The following is a 22,870-nucleotide window of genomic DNA, read 5'->3' on the forward strand; positions in this document are numbered from 1 at the left end:
TACTTAAAATTCTTTTTTTTCGGTTAATCCAAACGGGGTCTAAGTCAGCGGACCAAGCGACCCCTTAATATTCCAAACGGGCTTAACTGTAATGAAACTGAAATTACAAGGTCTCTTTAACACGAGAAAGTGGTGGACGACACTGAGACAGTACGCGCGAACGAGACGCCTTCAAGGCCGCCACAACAGACCTCCGTGTTGCCATTTAGGGGTGTCAAAAAATATATGAAAAATCGACCGAATCTAACCATACCGAACAGATTTATAGTGTTTTTTCAATAAAACCGTGATTTTTTATTTAAGCTGAAATCCATCCCGAACAATTAGGGTGGTCTTTTTAATTTATTACAAAAACCGAAAAAATCTCGAACCGAACCGAATAGCTTTACATGTATGAAATATATTTTATATTTACAAATATGTTAAATTAAATATATAATATATATTTTATAAGTTATGTTTCGAATATAAAAGAGGATTTTGGCCACTAGACATATATGTATCAAATTCAACTTGTGGTTTTTGTGGCCTATAAGCTGATCTTTGTTTTGGCTCAATTGATCAACATTGTTGTCTTTGGTAATTTACTTTTCTCCCTGGTCAATCAGTGAGGGATTCACGCCGTGATGATGCTATCGTTGTTGTCTTGCTACTTGATATAACACATTTCAGTTTAATTACTTTGTGTAGTTTTTTAATAGCATTTACATTAAACATTTCAGAAGAAATAAATAGAAGCTTTATTTGATGGTGTGCTACAAATAGGTTCGTGGAGGTCTGCGTCGTTACATTTTAATAAAGATGTATTTTTAGATGAACTTTAAAATTAAATAACCGAAAATTAACTGAACCGTACCGATATCTAAGAAAAACCGAGATAATGGGACAGTTTTAAAAAATTTAATTTTGATTATACAAAATAAAATAATCAAAAAATTGAGATGATATAATTTTTTACAAATAACTGATCGAACCGTCCTATTTACACTCCTAATGCCATTATTAGAGTGACAATAATTTTTAATGTGTCAAACTCGGGGGGTTTTTGTCTAGAGATTGCGCAAAAATGGGGTTTTACTAAGAAGCTTGGAGAAGAGGCAAAAACAAAACTGGAAAGTGGAAGACTCTAGAATATTCCAAGCTAAGGTGGTTTTCCGGAAGCTTGGAGAAGGACCAAAACAAATTCAGAGCTACCTTGTTATTTATTTTGAACTAGTGAATATGGCCGCGCTTCGCACGGTTATTAAAGAAAATTTAATATATGTGACTAAAGAATTATTTTTGTGAGTCTTATATTAAAAATATCTATCTTTACTTTTGATCAGTTTATCTCTCTACATATCACAATAGAAATAATGTTGGTTGTTCCTTGATATAATTGTATTCTCAGGTTTGATTGCTCTTCTTTCATATCCTTAAGCCTCACTTAACTGTTGTTACCTTGTTGTTACATTTGTCAAAATTGCATGATAAACAATTCAATTTATAGAAAAAATGAACTTTAAAATAAATACTACTATATTTCATATAAGATACTGAATGAAAAATTCCACACAACATATAATTTTTTATAATGTATTATTGTAATTTTTTAATGATCTTGTGGTACTTACAATATTAATTCAAGAATAGTAAATATCAGAAAATTCAACACAAGTTCAAACAATTAATTTTATATTCGTTCATAAGATCTATATTATATTTCAAAGAAAATTACATAACCCCATCATTTCTTAAAGTGAAAGAGGAAAAAGCAAAAGTTACTAATTTGCACTTAATAGTGCTTAGGCCATCTATTTTAAAAAGAATCCTTAGTCAGGCCCTTTCTAATATGTTCGAGCGAATTCACAAGGACAAATGATACTCTTATGTGATGATATAATTTGAAATTCTACAAAAAAATTAATAATATGAATATATACTTTCAGTGTAAAAGTGTCACCTCACTTTGGTTACGATCAGCTTTATATAGATGTACATTTTTTCTTTCAATGTATTTCTCCCATATCCGTATCTTAACATTCTTTTTTCCTAATTCTACTCAAATAAAAAATGTTCCTTCTTTTCCGCATCATAACTTATTGCATATAAAATCTCAAAATTTATGTCCTATTCTCCAAAGGTAATGCTAATATGCTACCATTTAGACTCTTATTTCTTCTCCCTATAAAGTCAAAGAGCAAACTAAGGAAAATGGAACATACATATACTTACAATTAGAATATCTATCTGATTTGCTTCCACTACAAAGAATTCCTCCAATTTTATATGTACGAAAAAACTGAAATTAATTAGTAGTATATATGTTCTAGAAAGTTGGCGGTAACTGCCGCTTTCAACTTATAATCTCCCAATGTCACAGGCGTTACCTTCTCCTTATTTTGTTGTTGCTTTACATCTTTCTTCAAAGTAAAAATTAAGGACTATGAAATTTTACCAGAGAAGAGTTAGGAGTCTTAACATCAATTCAAGCGAATTGAAGGCAGAGTTACGCTGGATTTTATGATTGTACCAAAGGTAAACCAATTTAATAGTATAGAGCATCTTTACGCTGGAAAGAGGTACTATATATATTCACAGGAATCGAAATTATTAAATAGGCAGTCCAAAGAGCCATTATTTTCTTTCACAGTGCACGTGACACGCAAAACAAATTTTCCAAACCCCACTCCCATGATTATTCTCATTTTGAAGTGAATGGAGAGAATAGAGAGGGATCACTATAGAAAGACTCAATAACACAAATCATTAATATAAATTATCATCCTGTATAAAAAAAGTCGACCAAATCAAGAAATTGAGCAATCCCTAATTTAAACCACTACAAAATTTGCAAGAACGTTTAGTTTAAGAACCCTATATATATCACACAAAGAAAAACCAGAAACGAAATTTTCTCTAATTCAGCATGAATGATGGATAGCCAAGAATACTCTATACCTGGCAAAACTTTCTCATGGGATAAATAATCATAGTTATTATTTTCTGATGCATGGGTTTTTGGCTTTGTCCATATACAACACACACACACACAAAAGCAAAAAAAAAAATGACTTGGAAGTGAAAGGTGTGTACGAACTACAAAGTAATACCGGATCAATTTTGTTAGATAAAAGCTTGCCAAGCTATCTCGGGAATTCAATATAAAGATAATTATTATAATATCATCATCATCTAAGTCTCCTCCAAACACAAATATAGTCTGCTTATGTACAAGTGTGGATATATGAATATTTGTTAAAACATTTGGTTTTTACTCTAATTTCAACATATAATAAGTAATGTTAAGAAAAGGATTTGGAAACTCACCACACTGTAGTTGGGATGAAACCATAGACCACTATATATAGTTAGATGGAAATTGAACGATCAAGTAGAGAATTGTAAAGAACAAAAAATAAATACTAACAAATTAGATACAATTAATACTCATGATTTTATAATTACTTCCATAAACGGTTGCAAAAATGATACAAAGAGCTTTATTTTATACCTTTCTTTGTCATTAAAGCTGCTTCTTATATCCAATTAAATTGAATCTCTTCCTCTTCATTATTTAAGACTCATTATCGTATATAGTGAAAGATATAATGAGTCTGTCGTGGTCTGGTTCGTTATTGCGTTCATTTATGATATAAGCTAATGAAAGGAAGAGTTACACCCATTTGTATAAAATTGTTACAGCCGTTATAACCATTACATTTTTTCTTTAGAAAAAGGCAATTGTTTAATAGAAAAAATGAAGATAAAAGGCAAAAAAAAAAAGAAAAAAAATAAATAGCTTTCTTGATCATCTAGGTGTCACGTCACCTCTCTTATGCCTAGCTTTATATTATATATATATTATATAATGTTTCGGACCCAGAGGAGGAGTGTTATTCATTGACCAATAGGCAGAACCTCACGCCTTCGTCCACCGCCGTCACGCCGCCATCCAACACCGATGGAACACCTACTCCGGCGTAATTTGGAGACCAGCGAAAACAACAGTCCTCAAAAAGCTCTCTTACAAGCTCTTTCTCTCATATCCAACCCTTCCACTTCCAACTCTACACTTTCATCCATCTCCAATACCCTAATCCTAACCCTCAAAACCCCTAACTCTAACCCTTTTATCCACCATCACATTCTTCGCCTCTTCTCTCTTCTCAAAAACCCTAACCCTAACCTCACCTCCGCCCTCCGTCAATTCTCTTCATCCTCCACGCGCTCACTCGCCGACACCCTCGCGTGTAGCAACATCTCTGTTAATGATGAAGAATCAACATCCGTCCCTTCAACAGCCTCCACGCGCTCACGCGCCGATGAACTCGCGTGTAGTAACGTTAACGCTAATGATGAGTCTACCTTACTCCCTTCAACAGCCTCCGCGAGCTCACTCGCTGGTGCACGCGCGATTACTAACGCTGATGATGAATCCACATATGTCCTTTCTGCAACAACCTCCACGCGCTCACTAGCCGATGCACGCGCGTGTAGTAACGCTGATGATGAATCAGTATTCGTCCCTTCAACTACCTCCACGCGATCACTAGCCGATGCATTTGCGTGTCTCCTCTCCATCTCCGATAGTAACAACGTTAACGTCAATGATGTGTCGACATTCCTGTCTCTTGTTTTTAAGCCTTGTGTTTCGGTTCGTCATTGGTTGCTTTTAAATGTGAGTAGATTTGAGATAAGGCCGTCTGTTTTGCTTACGGTACTGCTAGGGTTTACGAAGGATCCTTATCCGGATATTCGAAATGTTGCTTTGATTGGATTAGCTGATTTGTGCAAGTGTGTTCTTGTGGAAGATGGAGGTCTTATACGAGGTTGCTATTTTCGAGCTGTTGAGTTTCTGTTTGATTTTGAGGACTCCGTACGATGTTCTGCTGTTCGTGCGGTAAGATTTCTGAATGTTAACAACTTGTTTATTGTATTGTATTGTGTTGTTACTTTTATCTATTGTATTATTGTATTGTGTTGTTAGTTTAAATATGATGTTTGTTGTGATTGTCAGTTAAATTTTATTGTATAGTATCGTAAAATCCATCGTTATGTGACGACGAAAAAGTCCCATTTTAGGAAATTGGTGTGATTGCGTCGTTACCTTTTTTTTCCTTCTCATTTTTGTCTTTACATATTATTTAATAATTGTATTTTATCCTTTCCCTACCCTTTTTATAATAGCTATACCATGTACTCTACTTTTCTTGTAGTTTTATCCTTCAAATTGTTAAAAGAACTCCTAGGGTTGGAAGAATTAAAGAAAAACATTTTTCTACACTTCTTTTTAAGAGAAAATGATTAATTGAGTACTAATCCTTGCAAATTTCCTAACAATAAACATATAATCTTAGAATCGCTACTTCTTGATTGGTTAGCATATATGTCTTAAGCAGATGGTAATGAATTATACTATCTGAATATTCTGCAATCAATACGTTGAGGGTTGATTTTTTGCTCTGTGGCTGGAGAAATTGGTTAAAGCTCTTCTCATGCTCTTTTTTTTTTTTGAGACTGGCAACCTGTATAAAAAGAGGCAGCCCGGTGCGCTAAGCTCCCGTTATGCGCGGGGTCCGGGAAGGGCCGGACCACAAGGGTCTATTGTACGCAGCCTTACCTTGCATTTCTGCAAGAGGCTGTTTCCACGGCTCGAACCCGTGGCCTCCTACTCACATGACAGCAACTTTACCAGTTAGCAACCTGTATATTTATATATATATGAACCTGCACCATAACAGTGCAGCCATACTTAAAAAACCCCCACCATGCTTAGGACAAGGAACCTATCATATCAACTAGTGATTCAGCCTCCTCTACATAGTTTTCTTTACACCAAAAATGAAACAAAATAATACAATTCATCTTGATTTTCTGCACAGAATTGCATTTGCCTTCTGAAACTCTATTATTCATCTCCTTCCAAATTATCCACCAAATAACAGCTGGAACAAGTTTCCACCAACTCTTTTGTCTTACTGCTCCCCCATTATAGTTCCAGCACTTCAAAGCTCTTCTCATACTCTAAAAGGTCGTTTGGTTTAGAGACAAGTTATGCAGGGATTGCAATGCAGAGATTAGTAATGCAAAGATTTTTTTGTTTTGAATTAGGATTTCTTTTTTTGAACAGGTAACAAGGTTGTATTATAGACCAGTTCATAGGTAGTACTGTAAAACCCCTTTACTTTGAAAGTAAGAAAACTAAGAAGCTAAGAAAAGTAAAATCCTAGCTTGAGTCAAGGACTTCTAGGATTGATTCTGCATCTACAGACGGATTCTTTGTACACCAAAAACAGAGCAGCAGAATACAGTCTTGGTCGATCTTCTGTGGAGTGCTACTCTTATCCTCAAAACATCTGAAGTTCCTTTCTTTCCAGATACTCCACCAAATGCAAAATGGAATGGTCCTCCAATAACTTCTATTCCTTGCCCCAATCCCCGCCTCCTCCCAGCTAGAAAGAGTGTCAACAATCTTGCTAGCCATTGTCCAAGCTATGCCTCTGAGATTGATAAAAATCTTTCATATCAGTGATTCTGCAATGTAAAAATAGATGTGCTAGTGTCTCAGCTGCTTTCCCACATAAGCAACAGTTGGAAACTAAGATAATCCTTCTCTTTCTCAAGTTTCTATGTGTCAAAACAGCTTCTTTGGCTAGCAACCATGTAAAGCATGCTACCTTAAGAGGTAATTTAGCTTTCCAAATTTGTCTCCAAGGCAGTTGGAGGTCTGTTGCCCAGTCATGTTCATGATCTTATAGGCCGAGCTCACTTTGTATTGCCCCTTGTAAGCCCAGTCCACCACAAGCAGTCCACCCCATCTGTCAGCCCTTGGAAAGATTCCAAATGCTTAAATAGCTCAATTAATATAGGTATTTCCCAGTCATTCAACATTCTTCTGAAAATCAAATCCCAACCTTAAGGTGATCACATTTCAACCACTGTTTTGTTCTGATGTTGTGCCAGAGCAAGCGTATCAGGAAATAGTTCCTCCAAACTTCTGTTTCCAAACCACCTATTCTTCCAATAGATTGTTTTGTTGCCATTATTTACTTTGATAATAGATTGGCTCTTCAAAAAAGGCCACCATGCTCTGATTGACCTCCAGACAGCTACACCATATGGATTATTGACCTCCTTGGTAGCCCAAAAGTCCAGCTCCTTACATTTCAATTTGATCACATTACCCCAAAAGAATGTGAGTCTTGAGCATACCTCCACAACCACTTCAGTTTTAAAGCTTTACTTTGATTTTTAAAATTTTTGATACCGAGACCCCTTTGTTTTTTACTTCTAATCAGAACTTTCCATTTTACCAAATGATAACCTCCTTTTTTTCCCTTGTTTCCTTGCCAGAAAAGGGACCTTCTGAGTTTGTCCAGTCTTTGGACTACACTTGAGGAATAAGAAAATAAGGATAACATATATGTTGGGAGAGCATCAAGAACCGCATTAATCGAATTGAGCCTGCCTCCCAGAGACACATATTGTGCTTTCCATCTAGACAACTTCTTCTCACACTTCTCCAGAACTGCATCCCAAATGTTCTGACCTCGATTTAGCACCCAATGGCATCCCAAGACAGATAGAGGGTAGAGAACCTACTTCTCCTCCCAAGATTGAGGCCAGAATCTCTATGTTAGGGACTGAGTTGATGTGAAGCCCTGAGATGCCTCCAGAATAACTCTCAAATATTTTGGTTGTTCCTTATCTGCATCACAAAAAATGAAAATATCATCTGCATATTGGAGATGAGTCACCTCCAAACTCTCATTGTTTGTGGAAACCTCAAAACTTGTAATCCACCCATTTACTTTTGCTGTCTTGATCATGTTTTTAAACCCGCCATAGCTAGAATGAATAGGAAAGGAGATAAAGGGTTCCGTTGCCTAATTCCTCATTGAGCATAAAAAAACCTTCTCTATTAACTGGGATAGAGAATTTCACAGTAGATATACCGAACCTAATCCACTTGATCCATTTCTCCCCAAAACCCATGTCGTAGGATTCTGAGTAGAAACTCCAAGTTAATAGCTTTCTCAATATCCAGTTTACACAAAATGCTAGGCTTGTTTTGTGATATTCTTTAATCCACTGCTTCATTAGCAATCAATACAACATCCATAATTTGTCTTCCTCTAATGAAAGCCATTTGTTGGGAATCTACCGACTTATGCACCACCCCTTTTAACCTCTCAGTCAGTACCGTAGACAGAAGCTTATAGAAACTACCTATCAAGCTTATAGGTCTTAAGTCTTTCAGTTCATTTGCACTTGTCTTCTTGGGGATCAAAGCAATATAAGTAGCATTGAAGCTTTTCAATGATATCTTGTTTTAGAATTTGCCAACACTTGATATAAAAACCCATGGTGTAAAGAAAAAGAAAACCCCTCGCGGCATCAGCGGTGACTTGAGCTTACTCCGGTAAACCTAATTCAAGTCAGCCAGGCACCAGAGAAAACATGGGCTAACCTATATACTGGGACAAAACTTGCATCTAATGGTATATCTCTACAATTTATTGCTCCAGTGATTAAGGATGGATAAAGATGGTTCAATTTGACAAAGTAGAGGTAGGAAAAGGTGCTGAAGGTTGGCAGGCTGCAATGGTTCTGTATGTAGTTGGGGAATCTCCGACTATTGGGGCTGTGAATCGATTTCTTGCTAGTCAATGGTCTTTTGAAATTAAGCTTACCATTTACTACCATAACGCTTCGTGGTCAAATTTCAGAATTGTGGGGATCGAAATCAGGTTATGATGTCAGGGCCGCATATGATGAATAGCAAACCAGTGATAGTAAAGCCTTGGAATGAAAAGTTCAACTTCAGTGAAGAGATATTAAAGACAATACCCTTATGGGTGACGTTCCCTAGTCTTCCTCTGAGTTGCTGGAGACCTGATTCCCTCAGTCGATTGGCCAGTTGTCTTGGTACTCCTTTGTGTGCTGATGACTGCACAACAAGGATAGAAAGGATAACATATGCTAGGGTGTTGATAGAAATGGATGTCACTATTCCCTTGCCAACATATGCTTGATTCCAATTGCCAGACATTTGAGCAGTTTGTAGACTATGAGTGGTGGCCACAATATTGCCCTGAATGTTGCCAGATTGGACACATATGCCAGGTGAACCCACAGAAGAAGAATCAACAACGACAAGCCAAAGTAGTGCCCAACAAAACTCAGAAGGTTTGGCAAGGCAAGGGCCAAGTTCAGATTGAGCAAAATGTCGCACCAAAAGCAAATCCTGAATCAGGACCTGTTGAGAATGATACGGTTGTAACAGAGGAGGGGGGATGGATACAAGTTCAAGGCAAATCTCATGGAAAGGCTCCAATGCCAGTGCATAATGATAATGAATACATTGTTGATTTGAATAATGGCTTCACTCTTCTAAAGGAAAACACCTTCCAATAGGTGTTTGAAGTTGCTTTTAATTTGGTGCAGAGGAGTCAAGGTAGCACAAGTAGGGGTAGCAGCCCCCCGATCCCTAACACCATTCCTAATGAAAGTTGCTAGGATAAGTGCACAAAAAGTACCATACATTATTAGGAAAGTTTTTCCTAGCTGGAGCTGGCAACACAATTATGCACAAAATGGAAGGGGTAGAATCTGGCTTGTTTGGGATCAAGGATGGCATGGATCGGTAGGAAATACCATTCTGGCACAATATGAGGCGGGGTGGACATCGGATTAGCAGGTATATAATTGTCGGGATGCCCCAAAACATTAACCCGGTTCTACTTGACTAAGCCCGTGCTCCTCCAAGGAGAGAGTTTGCTTTACCCAACTCCCTTTTTGATAACAAGGCAGAAATCCCCGACCCGACAGCCCAGTTGCTTCCCTTCCAGTCGCTTCCTCAAATTCTGGATCCCGCTCTCACCTCATAGTTTTGAAATGAATGGCTTTTTTCTTCTTGCTTCGCCTTCGCACAGAAGAACGAAAGGCTCAACATCCGCGAACTGCATTCAAAGACCATTTAAATGGCAGAAGCCAAAACTCTGAAACATATATCAACAAACTGAAACTAAAAAGAAGAACAAGAGCAATACCTCACAGGCTAAAGCAGGAACAAGGGGCGCAAGCAGTCTTTAGAAGTCTAAACTAAGAAAGGGGGGTGGTCGATGTTAATGTAACCAGCATCGCTAGCCAGCTTATGCATTGTTGCATTCATGATATTAGTAGTGACATCAAGTTTGAGTTTACAGCAATTTATGGACTTCATACCATAAATGATAGGAAGAGCATGTGGCAAGATATTCAGAACTTAGAGGCTATAACATACAACTCCCTTGGGTGGTAAAGGGAGACTTTAATGCTGTTTTGCAACATGATGACAGGATTGGAGGTAGCTTGATCCAAGATGCTGAAGTAGCTGATTTGAGCAACTCCTGGAGAATACTCACTATAATGAAGAGCACTAGTCAACCCAGCTTGGATGAACATGTGGCCACATTTAGCAGTGGAAGCTACTGACCCTCATTTCTCTGACCATTCTATGCTATGTATAACCTTTGCCAATGACCAGAGAGGAGGTGGAAGACCATTTAGATTTTTGAACCATTTAACCACCCATACTGATTTTCTGGCAACTGTACAGCAGGTGTGGGAATCCCCAATGCAAGGTAGGAATATGGCACTCATCTGGAATAAACTGAAGGGTATGAAAGAGGAGATGAAGAGACTGAATGCTATGGAGTACTATCCGGGAACAGCTGAGAGACCGTATGATCCACAGTTCTAGACAATAGTTAAGTGCTATCCGGGAGCAGCTGAGAGACTGTATGTCAAAACTTGTATGACACTGAAAAAGAACTCAAGCTGTCCCTAGAAAAATGGATATTGGTGGAAGAGAGCATTCTCAAGTAGAAATCAAGGTTGCAATGGTTGAAGCTTGGAGATACTAACTCAGCTTATTTTCATGCTTGCCTTAAAAACAGAATGGCCCAGAATAGTATTAGAAGATTGACCACCGAGGGGGGTGACATTGTTAGCACAGATATGGAGTTAGCAGCAGAAATTACTGGCTTCTACAAGAGGTTACTGGGTAAAAGTGCTGTACAGCTCCCTGCTATTGACCCTAGTGTAATAGCTGATGGACCAGGACTGAATAGAGAGGAACAACTAACTCTTATTACATCAGTTACAACAGCTGAAGTGGTGTTGGCATTTTAAGGGATATAGATGATTCAAAAGCTCCAGGGTGCGATGGATTCAATGCTTATTTCTTCAAAAAGGCTTGGCCTGTTATTGGTGATTATGTTACAGATGCAGTGAAACACTTTTTTCAATCCAACTGGATGTACAAGGCCATTAATTGTACCACTGTCACTTTGATCCCCAAGGTATAATCTCCTACATCTATTAAAGAATTCAGACCCATTTCTTGTTGTACTATGTTGTATAAGCTGATTTTTAAAGTGATTACAAAAAGGCTTGTTTGATAGACCACAGTCAGGCAGCTTTTGTACTCGGGAGAGTCTCATCACTGATAACTACCTGTTGAGTCATGAGCTAGTTAAAGGGTATGTAAGGAAAATTTTATCTCCAAGATGTATGCTTAAAATTGACATGCAGAAGGCTTATGACTCTGTTGACTGGGTATTTGTAGAGCAAGTGTTAGTTGGGCTTAATTTCCCTAGCATCTTTGTGGGATGGATTTATAAAGGGAGCACCTCAATGGCCTTGAATAGTAGCTACTATTCAAAAGGCCCAACAAAAGGGAAACACCACAAGTGGCCCATCAAGTCCCATTTCTGGAGAGCATCTGCGTCCACACTAGACCCATGCAGCTTTAAATTGTCATCCTCTCAAGTCACAAAATCCTTAAAGACACCCTTGTCATCCTTCTCCTTAGGAAGAGTCGGATTCTGAGTTTTCTTCAATCTCCTTCAATAAGTTTCTTCCTCTACCTTGGCATGTTTGGAAGGAGAGAAATAGTAGATGCTTTGATGGAATCTCAGCTCCTATTAGTACTCTCAAGGCTAGATGTTTAGAGTGCTTATTTAGTTGGCATTTTCTTACCCCTGTAAACAGTGTGGATACTTTTTTGGATTTTGTTAGTTCCCTGTCTTTAGCTTAGCTCAGTACAATAGGCAGGATTCCTTTTGGCTGTTCCCCTGTTCAATTCTATTCCACTCTTTAAGCTTGCTTTTTAGAGCTTTCAGTTTGCAAGCTAAAATATAATCCGGCTTCCCATAGAACACAAAAGAATTCTACCAAGAATTGATTCTATCAACAAAATCTTCAGTATTTAGCCACCAATTTTTGAACTTGAAATAAGATTTGTTGTGTTCCCAAGGTCCACAGAAGAGCGCCATAGGAACATGGTCAGAACTTGAAATAAGATTTGTTAAAGAGTTGCTTGCTTCACCTTTCTGAAATGATCATTCCAATCAGAAGAGAAAGATCCTGTCTATCCTAGAGGCTGTAGTATGAGTATCACCTCTGAACCAGGTGTAAGTACTCCCTTCCAGGTGTAAATCAATAAGCTCCAAGTCTTCTATGAGCTATGAGAATTTTACCATGGCTGAAGATCTCCTCTGACAATTCCTCTTTTCAGAAGGAAACCTACAAACATTAAAATCACCACAAACTGCCAAAGGAACCTCCATAAGACCTCTAACAGCCCCCAATTCATCCCATAAATTTCTCCTCTCTATCTTACTGTTTGGAGCATAGACCCGTGATATTCGGCAATTGAAATTCTGGAGCTTAGCCTCAAACTTGCAGGTTAGAGTGTAATTGTGTAAACACCTGTTTGTAGGATCTCTCCCTTCCAAACCCTACAATCCCATAGCATAATAATTCCCCCTCTAGTACCACTTGCTTCTAGGCAAGCAAATCTTACCCATCTCCCCCCCCCCCCCCCCCCCCCCCCCCGGGCCCCCGCACAAAATTTGCTTCAGTAGATCATGAATGTTCCCCTCTAGTTTGGTTTCCTGGAAATAAAGAATGTCTGCCCTCCAATGATCTACTAGGCTCTTTACCATCCTTCTTTTCCCCACATCATTTAATCCCCTTCCCCTTGTTGCTGCTCCCATTACTTTTGAATTTAACTTCAAAAGTAATTAATTTCTTTAACTCTTGTGATTCTTTGGCTCTGGATTTTTTAATTTCCGTGCCTGGTTCCATCCATCTAGCTTGCCTACACGCATCAATTTGCATAAGAAGTTCCCTGGCTTCTTCTTCATGTTCCTTGAAGTCAACACCAAAAATCTTGCCTAGCTTGATAAGATTTTGGCAAACCCAAGCAGTCGTATCTCTCTCCTTTTCAATAGCAAGAACTTCCTGGTCTGTTTGAATAGGTATGGCCTCTTCCACATCCCATAACTCCCCATTAATGCTTGAATCGAGATTTACCAACTGTTGTTCTTTGTGAAAATGAAGAACCCCCTCCTCTTCCACCATATTTTTCCCGAGTCTTTGCATGCATGTGATACTCCGCTGTTTCAGTCGTAAAGAATAAACCTTGTGGAGTTTCTGGAGAAGAGGCCTGTATGCAAATAGCTCCTCAAAAATCATCAGTTGTTATTTTTTTTTTTGAGACTGGTAACATGTATATTTATATATATATATATTAAACCTGCACCATGACAGTGCAGCCATACAAAATTAAAAAAAACACCCCACCATGCTGCAGACTACTGCTTCACAAGGAACCTATCATATCAACTAGTGATTCAGCCTCTTCTACATAGTTTTCTTTATACCAAAAGTGAAACAAAATGACACAATTCATCTTAATTTTCTGCACAGAATTACATTTGTCTTCAAAAACTCTATTGTTCCTCTCCTTCCAAATTATCCACCAAATAACTGCTGGGACAAGTTTCCACCAACTCTTTTGTCTTACTGCTCCCCCATTATAGTTCCAGCACTTCAATAACTCACAGCTGTTCGCCGGCATAGTCCAACTTAGTCCTACCATGTTCAGGAAAAATTGCCACAATTGTATAGTGAAAGGACAATGTATAAATAAATGTGAGTTACTTTCTCTGGCTGCATCACACAGAACACATCTAGTACATAGATGAAAACCCCTTCTCCTTAAGTTTTCCTGGGTGAGACATGCTTCTCTTGCTACCAGCCAAGAGAAACATGAAACCTTATACGGTGCCTTAGTCTTCCAAATGGATTTCCATGGCCACTGATCAGATTGTGTATATTGCCTGAGCTGATAATTGTATGCTGATTTGACAGTAAAAACACCATTATTGCCATGTTTCCAGTACAAAGAATCCTCAGATTCTTTAAAACCTTGAAATTGTTCCAAGGTCTTGAATAATTCCACAGCTCTTTCCAATTCCCAGTCATCAGTTGTTATTCTTGGACTGGGCTGAGAATTTAAGTCATTAAATATGACTTGAGCCGGATCAGGTCCACTGGAATTGCTGGACTGGTCCAAGTGCTTACTAAAGTTTTCTGAAGAAGTCACCTGCTTCTTCAATATATTAGTAATGCAAAGATTGTAATATAGGGATTATTTCTTGTTTGGATGTTTAATTTGATATATTGCAACTTAGTATTGTATAATTTAAAATATGCTTTTCCTTCTAAAACAAAATAATTTTTGTTTACTTGTGAGTTTAGGTGCCATTTCAGTATTTTTAATCCATGTATTATTAGTACTCGCATTCTTATTCCATATTCTCTTCCGCATAGAATAATACATAGATTCCTTCATGACTTATATAGGTATGATTTAGGAGAAAAACAAAAGTATCAAACATTGCATTAATAATGCTGGATTTCATGTGGAGATTAGTTCTCCTCTCGAGACCAACCAAATGACCCGTACAAGTTTCTTGTTGAAATAAATGTTGAAGTTGTTTTAAGAAACACGGGGTTGTTGTACAGCTGCTTCATTTTTGTGGATGTTTGATCCTACTAAGTACTAACTGCTACATTAAGAGGGTGTTTGCCAGCTTATTTTAAGTGCTTTTTGGCTTATAAGTTTTTTTTTCTACTTTTTGTTGTGGTGTTTGGGAAAGATAAAAAGTGCTTAAAGCCAAAAAAGTACAAAAATAAGCTAAAAGCCAAAAGTTGGTATTCCCAACTTATGGCTTTTAGCTTATAAGCTATTTTTAAAAAGCCAATCCAAACATCTCTAGATTTAACTGCTATAGGAAAAGTAAAGATCGCAGACTTTCATTTCCTGGTTAGAGGATATTTATAATCAATGACTGATTCTTTTACTCCTGTCATGATCCAGGTTAGTGCATGCGGGCAGTTGATTGTGTCATCTACACAAGGGAGAAGTAAAGGGGGCTGGTCTGATGCATTATTTCTGCAGGTTTTTTTCCTTCTTCTCCACTTATATCTGATTGGGTGTCACATTAAAGTCATCTTTGTTAATATCTCACCCTTGCCACTGTTCAGTTGAAAATGGAATAATGTATTTACCTACAGAGAAGAAAAGAAGGAAAAATAATAAGTCAAATTAATGGTAATTTTGATTCTTCTAGAGGTAGATGGCACCCCAATTGGGCCGCTCTTGAACATCCTTCAAAATTTTAGGGACTTAATATTTGTAGTGAGTCATTTTCATTTACTGAACTAGGTTCTGGAGGGGAGATCAGAAGAAACCATTGGAGATACTTCTCTTATTAATTTAACAACAATGTTGCCATGAGGTCTCTGAGTCTTGCGATGAACATCCTGTGAATCAAAATTGTCTGAAACCGAATTAGCCAGCATGTACTCTCTCTCTCTCTTCCTTCTCATTTTAGAATTTGTTTCAACTATACCTGGTAATGCTTTAAATGTTTTAGAATAAGATGTTTATAATAATGGCCATATAAACAATAATGCAAGATATCTTTTTGACTCACCTTTCTCATTTTACATGATATGCTCACAGCTATGTTCAGTGGTGAGAGACATGAGTGTTGAGGTCAGGGTTGAAGTTTTTAATGCCCTAGGGAAGATTGAAATTGTTTCTGAATATATTCTTTTACAAATGCTATATAAGAAAGCTTCATCTGCAACAAACAAAATGGATTTTCCTGGCCAGTACTCTGAGAAATTGTTCAGGATACCAGCGACGAGTGCCAGTTTTGCTTTTCTACATGGACTGGAGGATGATTTTGTTGAGGTGACATTTTCTGTGCTTGCCATGTTCTGAGAGTCACTTCGTTCTGTTTCTCTAATTTAGGAAACTTTACAATAAGGAATATGCCAGTATAACTCCCTTTTGCGTAATTGAAGGTAAGAGAATCTGCTTGCCGAGCTTTGCGAACGTTAGCGATCCTTTCTGCTGAGTTTTCTAAAGAGGTTGTGAACTTGTTGATGGACGCACTTAATGATGATTCGGTGGCTGTAAGATTACAAGCTTTAGATACAATGCATCATATGGCAATGTTTGGCCATCTAAAGGTGCAACAAGAACGTCTACACATGGTAAATCTTTGATCTATCTAGAGGCCTTTGTTTGAATTTTTCTTGTTGAGAGACACAGCCAAGTGTGATTACTTTGTCTGCACCTCGTTCAAATTTTACACCTGGAACCACATCTTTCTATATTGCTGCATTCACTGATTTTTTTTTTTTTTGGGGTAAAGTAAACAAATGTCATTAGAAAGGCATCAAGTAGATGCAAGGTTACAGAGAGAAACCTAAGCGTCAAACATATAGCTACATGAAGCTAGATTGGTGAGCAAAAACCTGTGCAAACAGTCTATACCTAACATTTACTGTTTGTTTGTCGGCTTGATCTAACATAGTGCAACTATTTACTATTGATGGGATAAACTGGTTAAAATTACATCTTGTCATCTTGATCATTCACTCCGCATCCCGTTCAAGTCTTGATTTATTCCTTTTCCCTTTCTTCATTTACCTGTGCTTTTTTGGACATCAAGAATTTGATGTTTTCTCTCTTTAATTCGACTGCTATAGCTACTTGTAAGGAAAACGTTGACTACTGTAGTGTTGAAATATGTAATATTGTACTTTCTTTTGATGAAGCTTAAGATTGTATTTTCTTCTGCTCATTTGAAAGAAAAGGCTGTTGGATTTCCTCTAAACTTCTTATTTTTTATTTTGCAGTTTCTTTGGGTTCTACTAGACAGTCACAGCTTGATAAGATGTACAGCGAGGAAGGTACTAAAACTGACGGAACTACCGAGCTTAGATATGTTCAAAATGTGTGTTAATGGACTTATAAGAGATTTGGAACTGTATCCCCAGGTATGTTGCAAAAAGATTGTTTCAATTACTATTTACTGAGCAGTTAAATCCAAACATGGTTAGGGTGCCAATTTGTCAATGACAAATGCCAATTGATGACCACCATTCAAGATAACAACAACAACAAACCCGGTATAGTCCCACCCTAAGTTGCTCGGACTCGGGTGTGGGTATCCGATACGGGTGCAGGGGTTCGGCTAAGAAAATTCCAAATTATAAAAAGTATAGCTATGAATGTTGAGAGATATTCTATGAAAAACTTACATGTATATTCTCTGAAACACGAAGCAACACAAATGAGACAAAGTGCTATAATATTGAAGGTACGTCATTTCCCTTATCTTAAATCCGTTTTATCTTTAATTTTGAGAAATCAAAATCTCCTTTTTCCCCCAAATTTGTCGATGGACTCCTGTCAAAGTATCCGAACTTGGTTGACTATATCCCGGACGTATCTCGCTCCAGCTCCTGCTCCTGACCAGTGTCGAGACAGGATCGGCACCAAAAACGGAGAGTCCGCGCAACTTAGGTCCCACCAGGTGGGGTCTGGGGAGGGTAGAGTGTACGAAGACCTTACCCCTACCTTTGTAAAGGTAGAGAGACTGTTTTCGATAGACCCTCAGCTCAAGAAAAGATGAAAAGACAGTAATGTGACCTCCGTTCAAGATGAAGTTCAAGATTCTCAAAGGAATAGCAACACATCTTGATTCTTTCTTCTTCTCTCCTTGAAAATTCCATTATTCTTTAACTTTAACTCCCGCCAGATTTTCCAATTTTTGGCTGCCACATTTGGATTTTCCAGCGGCTAGGAGCAACATTTTTGGAATCTCGCCAAAGCACTCAATTAAGCTCTATGCGGGGTGGATCTAGAGGGTCTGTTACGGGTTCGCGTGAACCAAGCAGCGTACTAACTTTGCGCAAACCCTGTATATTCAAAAAAAAGAAATCCATTGATTGTGAACACATTTATTATTGTAGTATCAACTTGAGGTCGTCGTAGAAACCCTCCTCAAGCCAACATTATGCAGAATAAAAATAATAATGCAAAGTACTAAAAGTTCTTTATATATTTCCTATTAACATAAGAATCGTAATAGCTCTAAAAGATTCCTAGAAAGTATAGGACCTAATGTAAATGTATTAATACAGTCATAGGACAGTAGATTTTTGGAGTTCTCTTGTATATATGGTTTCAGACTTTCAGTACAACCCATGAACTGTTTTGTTAAATTTTCGTTATAATGGATTTTTGCATTTTACTTTTTTTCCTTATTTTTTTTATTTTCTTTCTTCTTCTTTGTGAATCCAGTTTTACCACCTCCATCACTTCGGACGCCACCAAAACTGTACTGAAGAGAACTTAGATACTGAATACTATCCTTAAAAATTAAAGAAGCACAGCCTATTGTCACAAAATTTCACAATTTACAGAAGTCAACTCCTTGTCTTCTACAAATTGAAAGAATCAAATCCAACACCCTTTCAACAGAGAAGAATAGTTATCTCATTTTTTAAGAAAAGGGGGATATCTGAGGGAGGAGTCAAATGGGTGGCTGTGATGTTTTAGTGATGGAGAAAAGGATGAAGGGTGATTGTCAGATGGCAGGGTTGCTCCGGCGAGGGGATTGAAAAATAAAGAAGAGAAAAAATATGGGAATTAGCTGAAGCCCGAAGGTGTATGTTTGGGTGGGGGGTTGGAGGGCACAAGAAGAAGAAGAAGAAACGATATGGGGGGTAAAAAGTTGTCTTTGGTGAACTCAAAAAGTAAGAAAGAGAAAAAGAAGAAAAATATAAAGCAAAAGGAAAAATGAAAAAAGTATTTCAATCAAATTAATACATGGCAAGCAATGATTGGTATGTGATTAACACCTCTGTTAAAACTGGGGTTGGTCGAGAAATGTGGTAATAATATCACTTAGAAACTGGTACAGGGGAATAATAGGACCCTCACAGAGTTCCATTGCCCCTACAAGAAAAAGGTACTACTTTTTTTTGGGGGGGGGGGGGGGGGTTTGATATCCCAATTGAGGATTTCCTTTTTATTTTGAGTAGATAATTTACTTAGATATGGAAAGCTAGGATAGATTTGTTATCTACTATCTCGTTATTGTTATGAATTTGCTGATTTTTCTAATTTTAATTTTTTTTCAGGATGAAGCTGAAGTCTTTTCTGCTTTGTTCATGATTGGTCAAAACCACGGAAAGTTTTTAGTCAGCTTGATTAACGAAGTTTCCCAAATGGTAGGTATGGATCCCTGTATCGTCCAGTACATTAGCTCTGTTTTATATCAACGGCTGGTACATTAGCCCAGTTGATGGTTTTACGGACATTTCCAATGATTAGTATGTTGAGCTGCTTTATGTGTGTAGGTGTTATGAGTTTTATATATCAGCCTTTTCAACCAATTGAGAATCTCCTATTTTCTTTTATATGGTTTTTGGTCAAAATCGCTCTTACTTAATCTAGACACATGGTTAGTTTCTCTTTTGCCGGACTTTTTGAATTAGTAATCATGTTGAACGTGAGTACTTATAATTGTTCAATTCAGCAGTTCAGATTCTAAAAGATCGACATTCGTAACGTTAAATAATATGATCTCGCTGCTTTTTGATGCCAGGAATGCCTTCAGATCATATTTTTCACTTTGTTTGTGAGTTTTTCACTTAATTTGACATAGTAAGTGTGGTGGATATATGTAACTAACACAAGTTAAAGATAAGTAGCTTTCTTTGGTAGGAGTCTCATGCATAACCCTATCATATCATAATTCAGGTATTATGGTAAACAGCTTATTTTGGGTGGTGCGAAATGTGCGATAGACCATTTTAAAGGCAGGCATCTTGGACATTTTAGTGCACGTGTAAGGAAATTGAAGAGCTTTCAAGATGTTTTTGTCCTGCATAGCTTTTCCTGTCAAATTTAGACCTTCTTTCTGGTCCTGTGAAATTTTGAAAATGGCCAATGTCAGATCTAATCTCCTTGTTTCTTTATATATGACAATTTCACTTAGATAGGTTTTTCTGTCACCTTGTAATGTGTGTGCAGATAGAGCCCTCTTCTGGAGGCAAGTTGGGTTATGACAATGTGAGGAAAGCTTCATATCTAGTGTTAGCCACCTCCGCACCAGTCTCATTGAAGCAGCGAACTTGCAGTATTCCACCGCGAATATTCTCTTATGCTGTCACACTATTAGGGAGAGTCTCTCGCAGTTTGGCTGATATAGTTGACCAGAGAACACTTTTGGCTTATCTTTCTTATTGCAGTAGATTCACATTTGTTTCTGCATCAGAGTTTTTTAAAATGGAAGAGCAGCTGGAGAAAGGTGATGTTCTATTGACACAAAGACGCGAAATCTCTAAATATCACGCTGGGAGGAAATTACAGCTGAAGGAAGCAGAAAGCTCGCATTTAGACTTCCAGATTGAGCATAATAAAGAGATAAATTGTGTGAATATCATGCTTCAGGTGGTAATAGACATTTGGCCATCACTGAAACTTGGGTTGATCGATGAAGTCACTCAGACACGGAGGTTGCAATTCTTTAGTAGCAATTTTTGACCACTCTTTAATACAACTGTTATTTTTATTCAATTTTTATTCATTTTATTATTCTGAGTACTTCCAGGAAATTGTTAATAGAAAAAAAGTTGCCTTCTGCTGCAATGATTTGCTATCTTTCCAGACAGATCTTGCATGTTGTGATTTTTAGGTATATTCCAGTCAAGGTATCAAATACTATGCTGTTTGCTGATGTTACTCAACTGTATGGTTTATGCAGGAGTTTGAAGGCAGAATTAGGAACGATATCAAATAACAATCATAGGGGTGGGTTAGTGTTTGCTTTGCAGTATATAGATGCTTTGGAACGACTTGGACACTTATGGTCACACTTGGTGTTCTCCAAGGAGTTCTACTTTCATGAATGGGGGAAATTGGAGTGTTCTTTGAACAAACTGGACAGATGCCTGAGGGATATGAGATATAAGTTAGTAGGTTTAACCAAGGAGGACAATTTTCTTATCTTAGAGTTAATAATTGCTCATGGTATATTGACACTTTGTAATATTGAAACCTGTGCGAACAAGACTACTCTAAAGAAGTTACATTCTGTGATATCTTGTATTGAACATATTTGTGGAGAAGGATCCACTGAATCATCCAATTTTCTGGTTGAAGTTCAGAAGTCATTGAGTGAGAGTAACACCTCTAGTTGTCCAATCTTGGACAATCCATATCTCCTTCTGAAGTCACTTGAGTATTTTACTCCAAGAAAGGTAGTTACGTCGAGGAATCTCAAATATATGGAAGCTGAACTGCATTGTCAAGGCAATGAATTTCAAAATCCTCTTCCGTTCATCTCTGGGCTGCCTGTGGGTGTATCTTTAGATATCACACTCCATAACATCTCGAGCGAGAATATGTTGTGGATAAAAATGAGTCTTGAAGAGAAATTAACTCAATTTGTTTTCCTGGATTTGCATGAGACCGAAGGACACGATGAACTGAGGAAATTCACATTTGTTGCACCCTTCTACCAAACCCCCAAGGCAAACTATTTCTCATTGAAGATCTGTATTGTTCTAGAGTGCATGTCTGATGATGAACGGTTGTGCAGGAGCCGTGGAGGTCCTAAGCATGAAGTTGCTCATCTCTGTGAAGAAAAAGAAGTGTATTTTTCCGTCGAAGTTAGGTAACTGTTTTTCAATATGATCAAGTGTGGCCCAAAGAAAACTATAGTTTTCTGAATTATGCTGCTCACTGGCAAATGCTGCTGCAACCAGTTGCTGGATTTTTACAATTTTCTCCTTATCAAATAGTAATGACCACAGACTGCCCATAGAACAAGAGTTGTAAGTGAGCAAAGCGATAACTTTCCAATGAGACCAGGTGGCAGATCAGGAGCAGGATGGCTTCGTAACAACAGTAAGGCAAAATTTTGAAGTAGAGCTTCAAAAGCCAGACCCTAGCCAAGGCTTTGACATTAGCAAGGCAAATGGGCTAATATGCCAGCAACCAAAGAATTTTAGAAAGTGCAGAACTTTAAAAATTGGTTGGTGTTAACTCAACAATCAACATGCCTAAACTGGTTTTGAATTTGATCATCTCAGGCATTATATTATCAAGTATATTGTTCTGCTAGTTGTAGCCATCAAAGGGTCCCATGCTATGTACAGTGTATACAGGAAACTGGAACTGACATGTAGCTTATCCAGAATGGATAGTGAATGTATGACCTGGGAGTTGTAAGTTAATCATGACTTTGAGGTTAGTGCAGCAATTTTTTTTATACTTAAATAGGAAAAGAACAAGAAAATATGGTCTATATTACTGATTTCTGTAGCTAGCCCCTGATCTGTTATGCAGCTCCAATAGTTGTCCAATAGGACTTTTGCTAATGAGCTTTATGCCAGATACTCTTAAATAGTAATCCCTCCATTTCAATTTATGTGAGCCTATTCGATTGACACAGGGCTTAAGAAAGAAGGAAGACTTTCAAAACTTGTGTTATTAAACATGCCAAAGCACGGGTGTTATAGGACTTTTGAAACTTGTAGTCTTAAATATTTCATAGTGTTTTCGTGACTATAAAAGCTTGTCATTAAAGATAAAATGAGAAGTTTCATTAAATTGTTTTCAAATTTAGAAAGGGTCATCCATTTTTGGAACAGACTAAAATCAAAATAGGGATACATAGAG

At 37.6% G+C, this 22,870-nt stretch overlaps 1 protein-coding gene across 2 annotated transcripts; it reads left to right on the forward strand.

Moving 5' to 3' along the window:
* Window positions 1-3,752: 3,752 nt before the first annotated feature.
* On the forward strand, window positions 3,753-22,543 carry LOC132640849 (protein SIEL). 2 transcript variants are annotated; one of them, XM_060357633.1, is made up of 8 exons: window positions 3,753-4,882; window positions 15,197-15,277; window positions 15,845-16,078; window positions 16,192-16,383; window positions 17,032-17,172; window positions 19,324-19,413; window positions 20,219-20,706; window positions 20,952-22,543. In XM_060357633.1, exons 1-8 carry the CDS (start codon window positions 3,944-3,946, stop codon window positions 21,865-21,867), a joined length of 3,081 nt encoding a protein of 1,026 aa, XP_060213616.1. In that variant the 5' UTR covers window positions 3,753-3,943; the 3' UTR covers window positions 21,868-22,543. The 2 variants fall into 2 exon arrangements, with proteins under 2 accessions (XP_060213616.1, XP_060213617.1); XM_060357634.1 differs by having other exon boundaries at window positions 3,765-4,882; window positions 20,219-20,703.
* Window positions 22,544-22,870: the final 327 nt, after the last annotated feature.

The sequence above is a fragment of the Lycium barbarum genome, chromosome 5, assembly GCF_019175385.1.
Source record: "Lycium barbarum isolate Lr01 chromosome 5, ASM1917538v2, whole genome shotgun sequence".
Lineage (NCBI taxonomy): Eukaryota > Viridiplantae > Streptophyta > Magnoliopsida > Solanales > Solanaceae > Lycium > Lycium barbarum.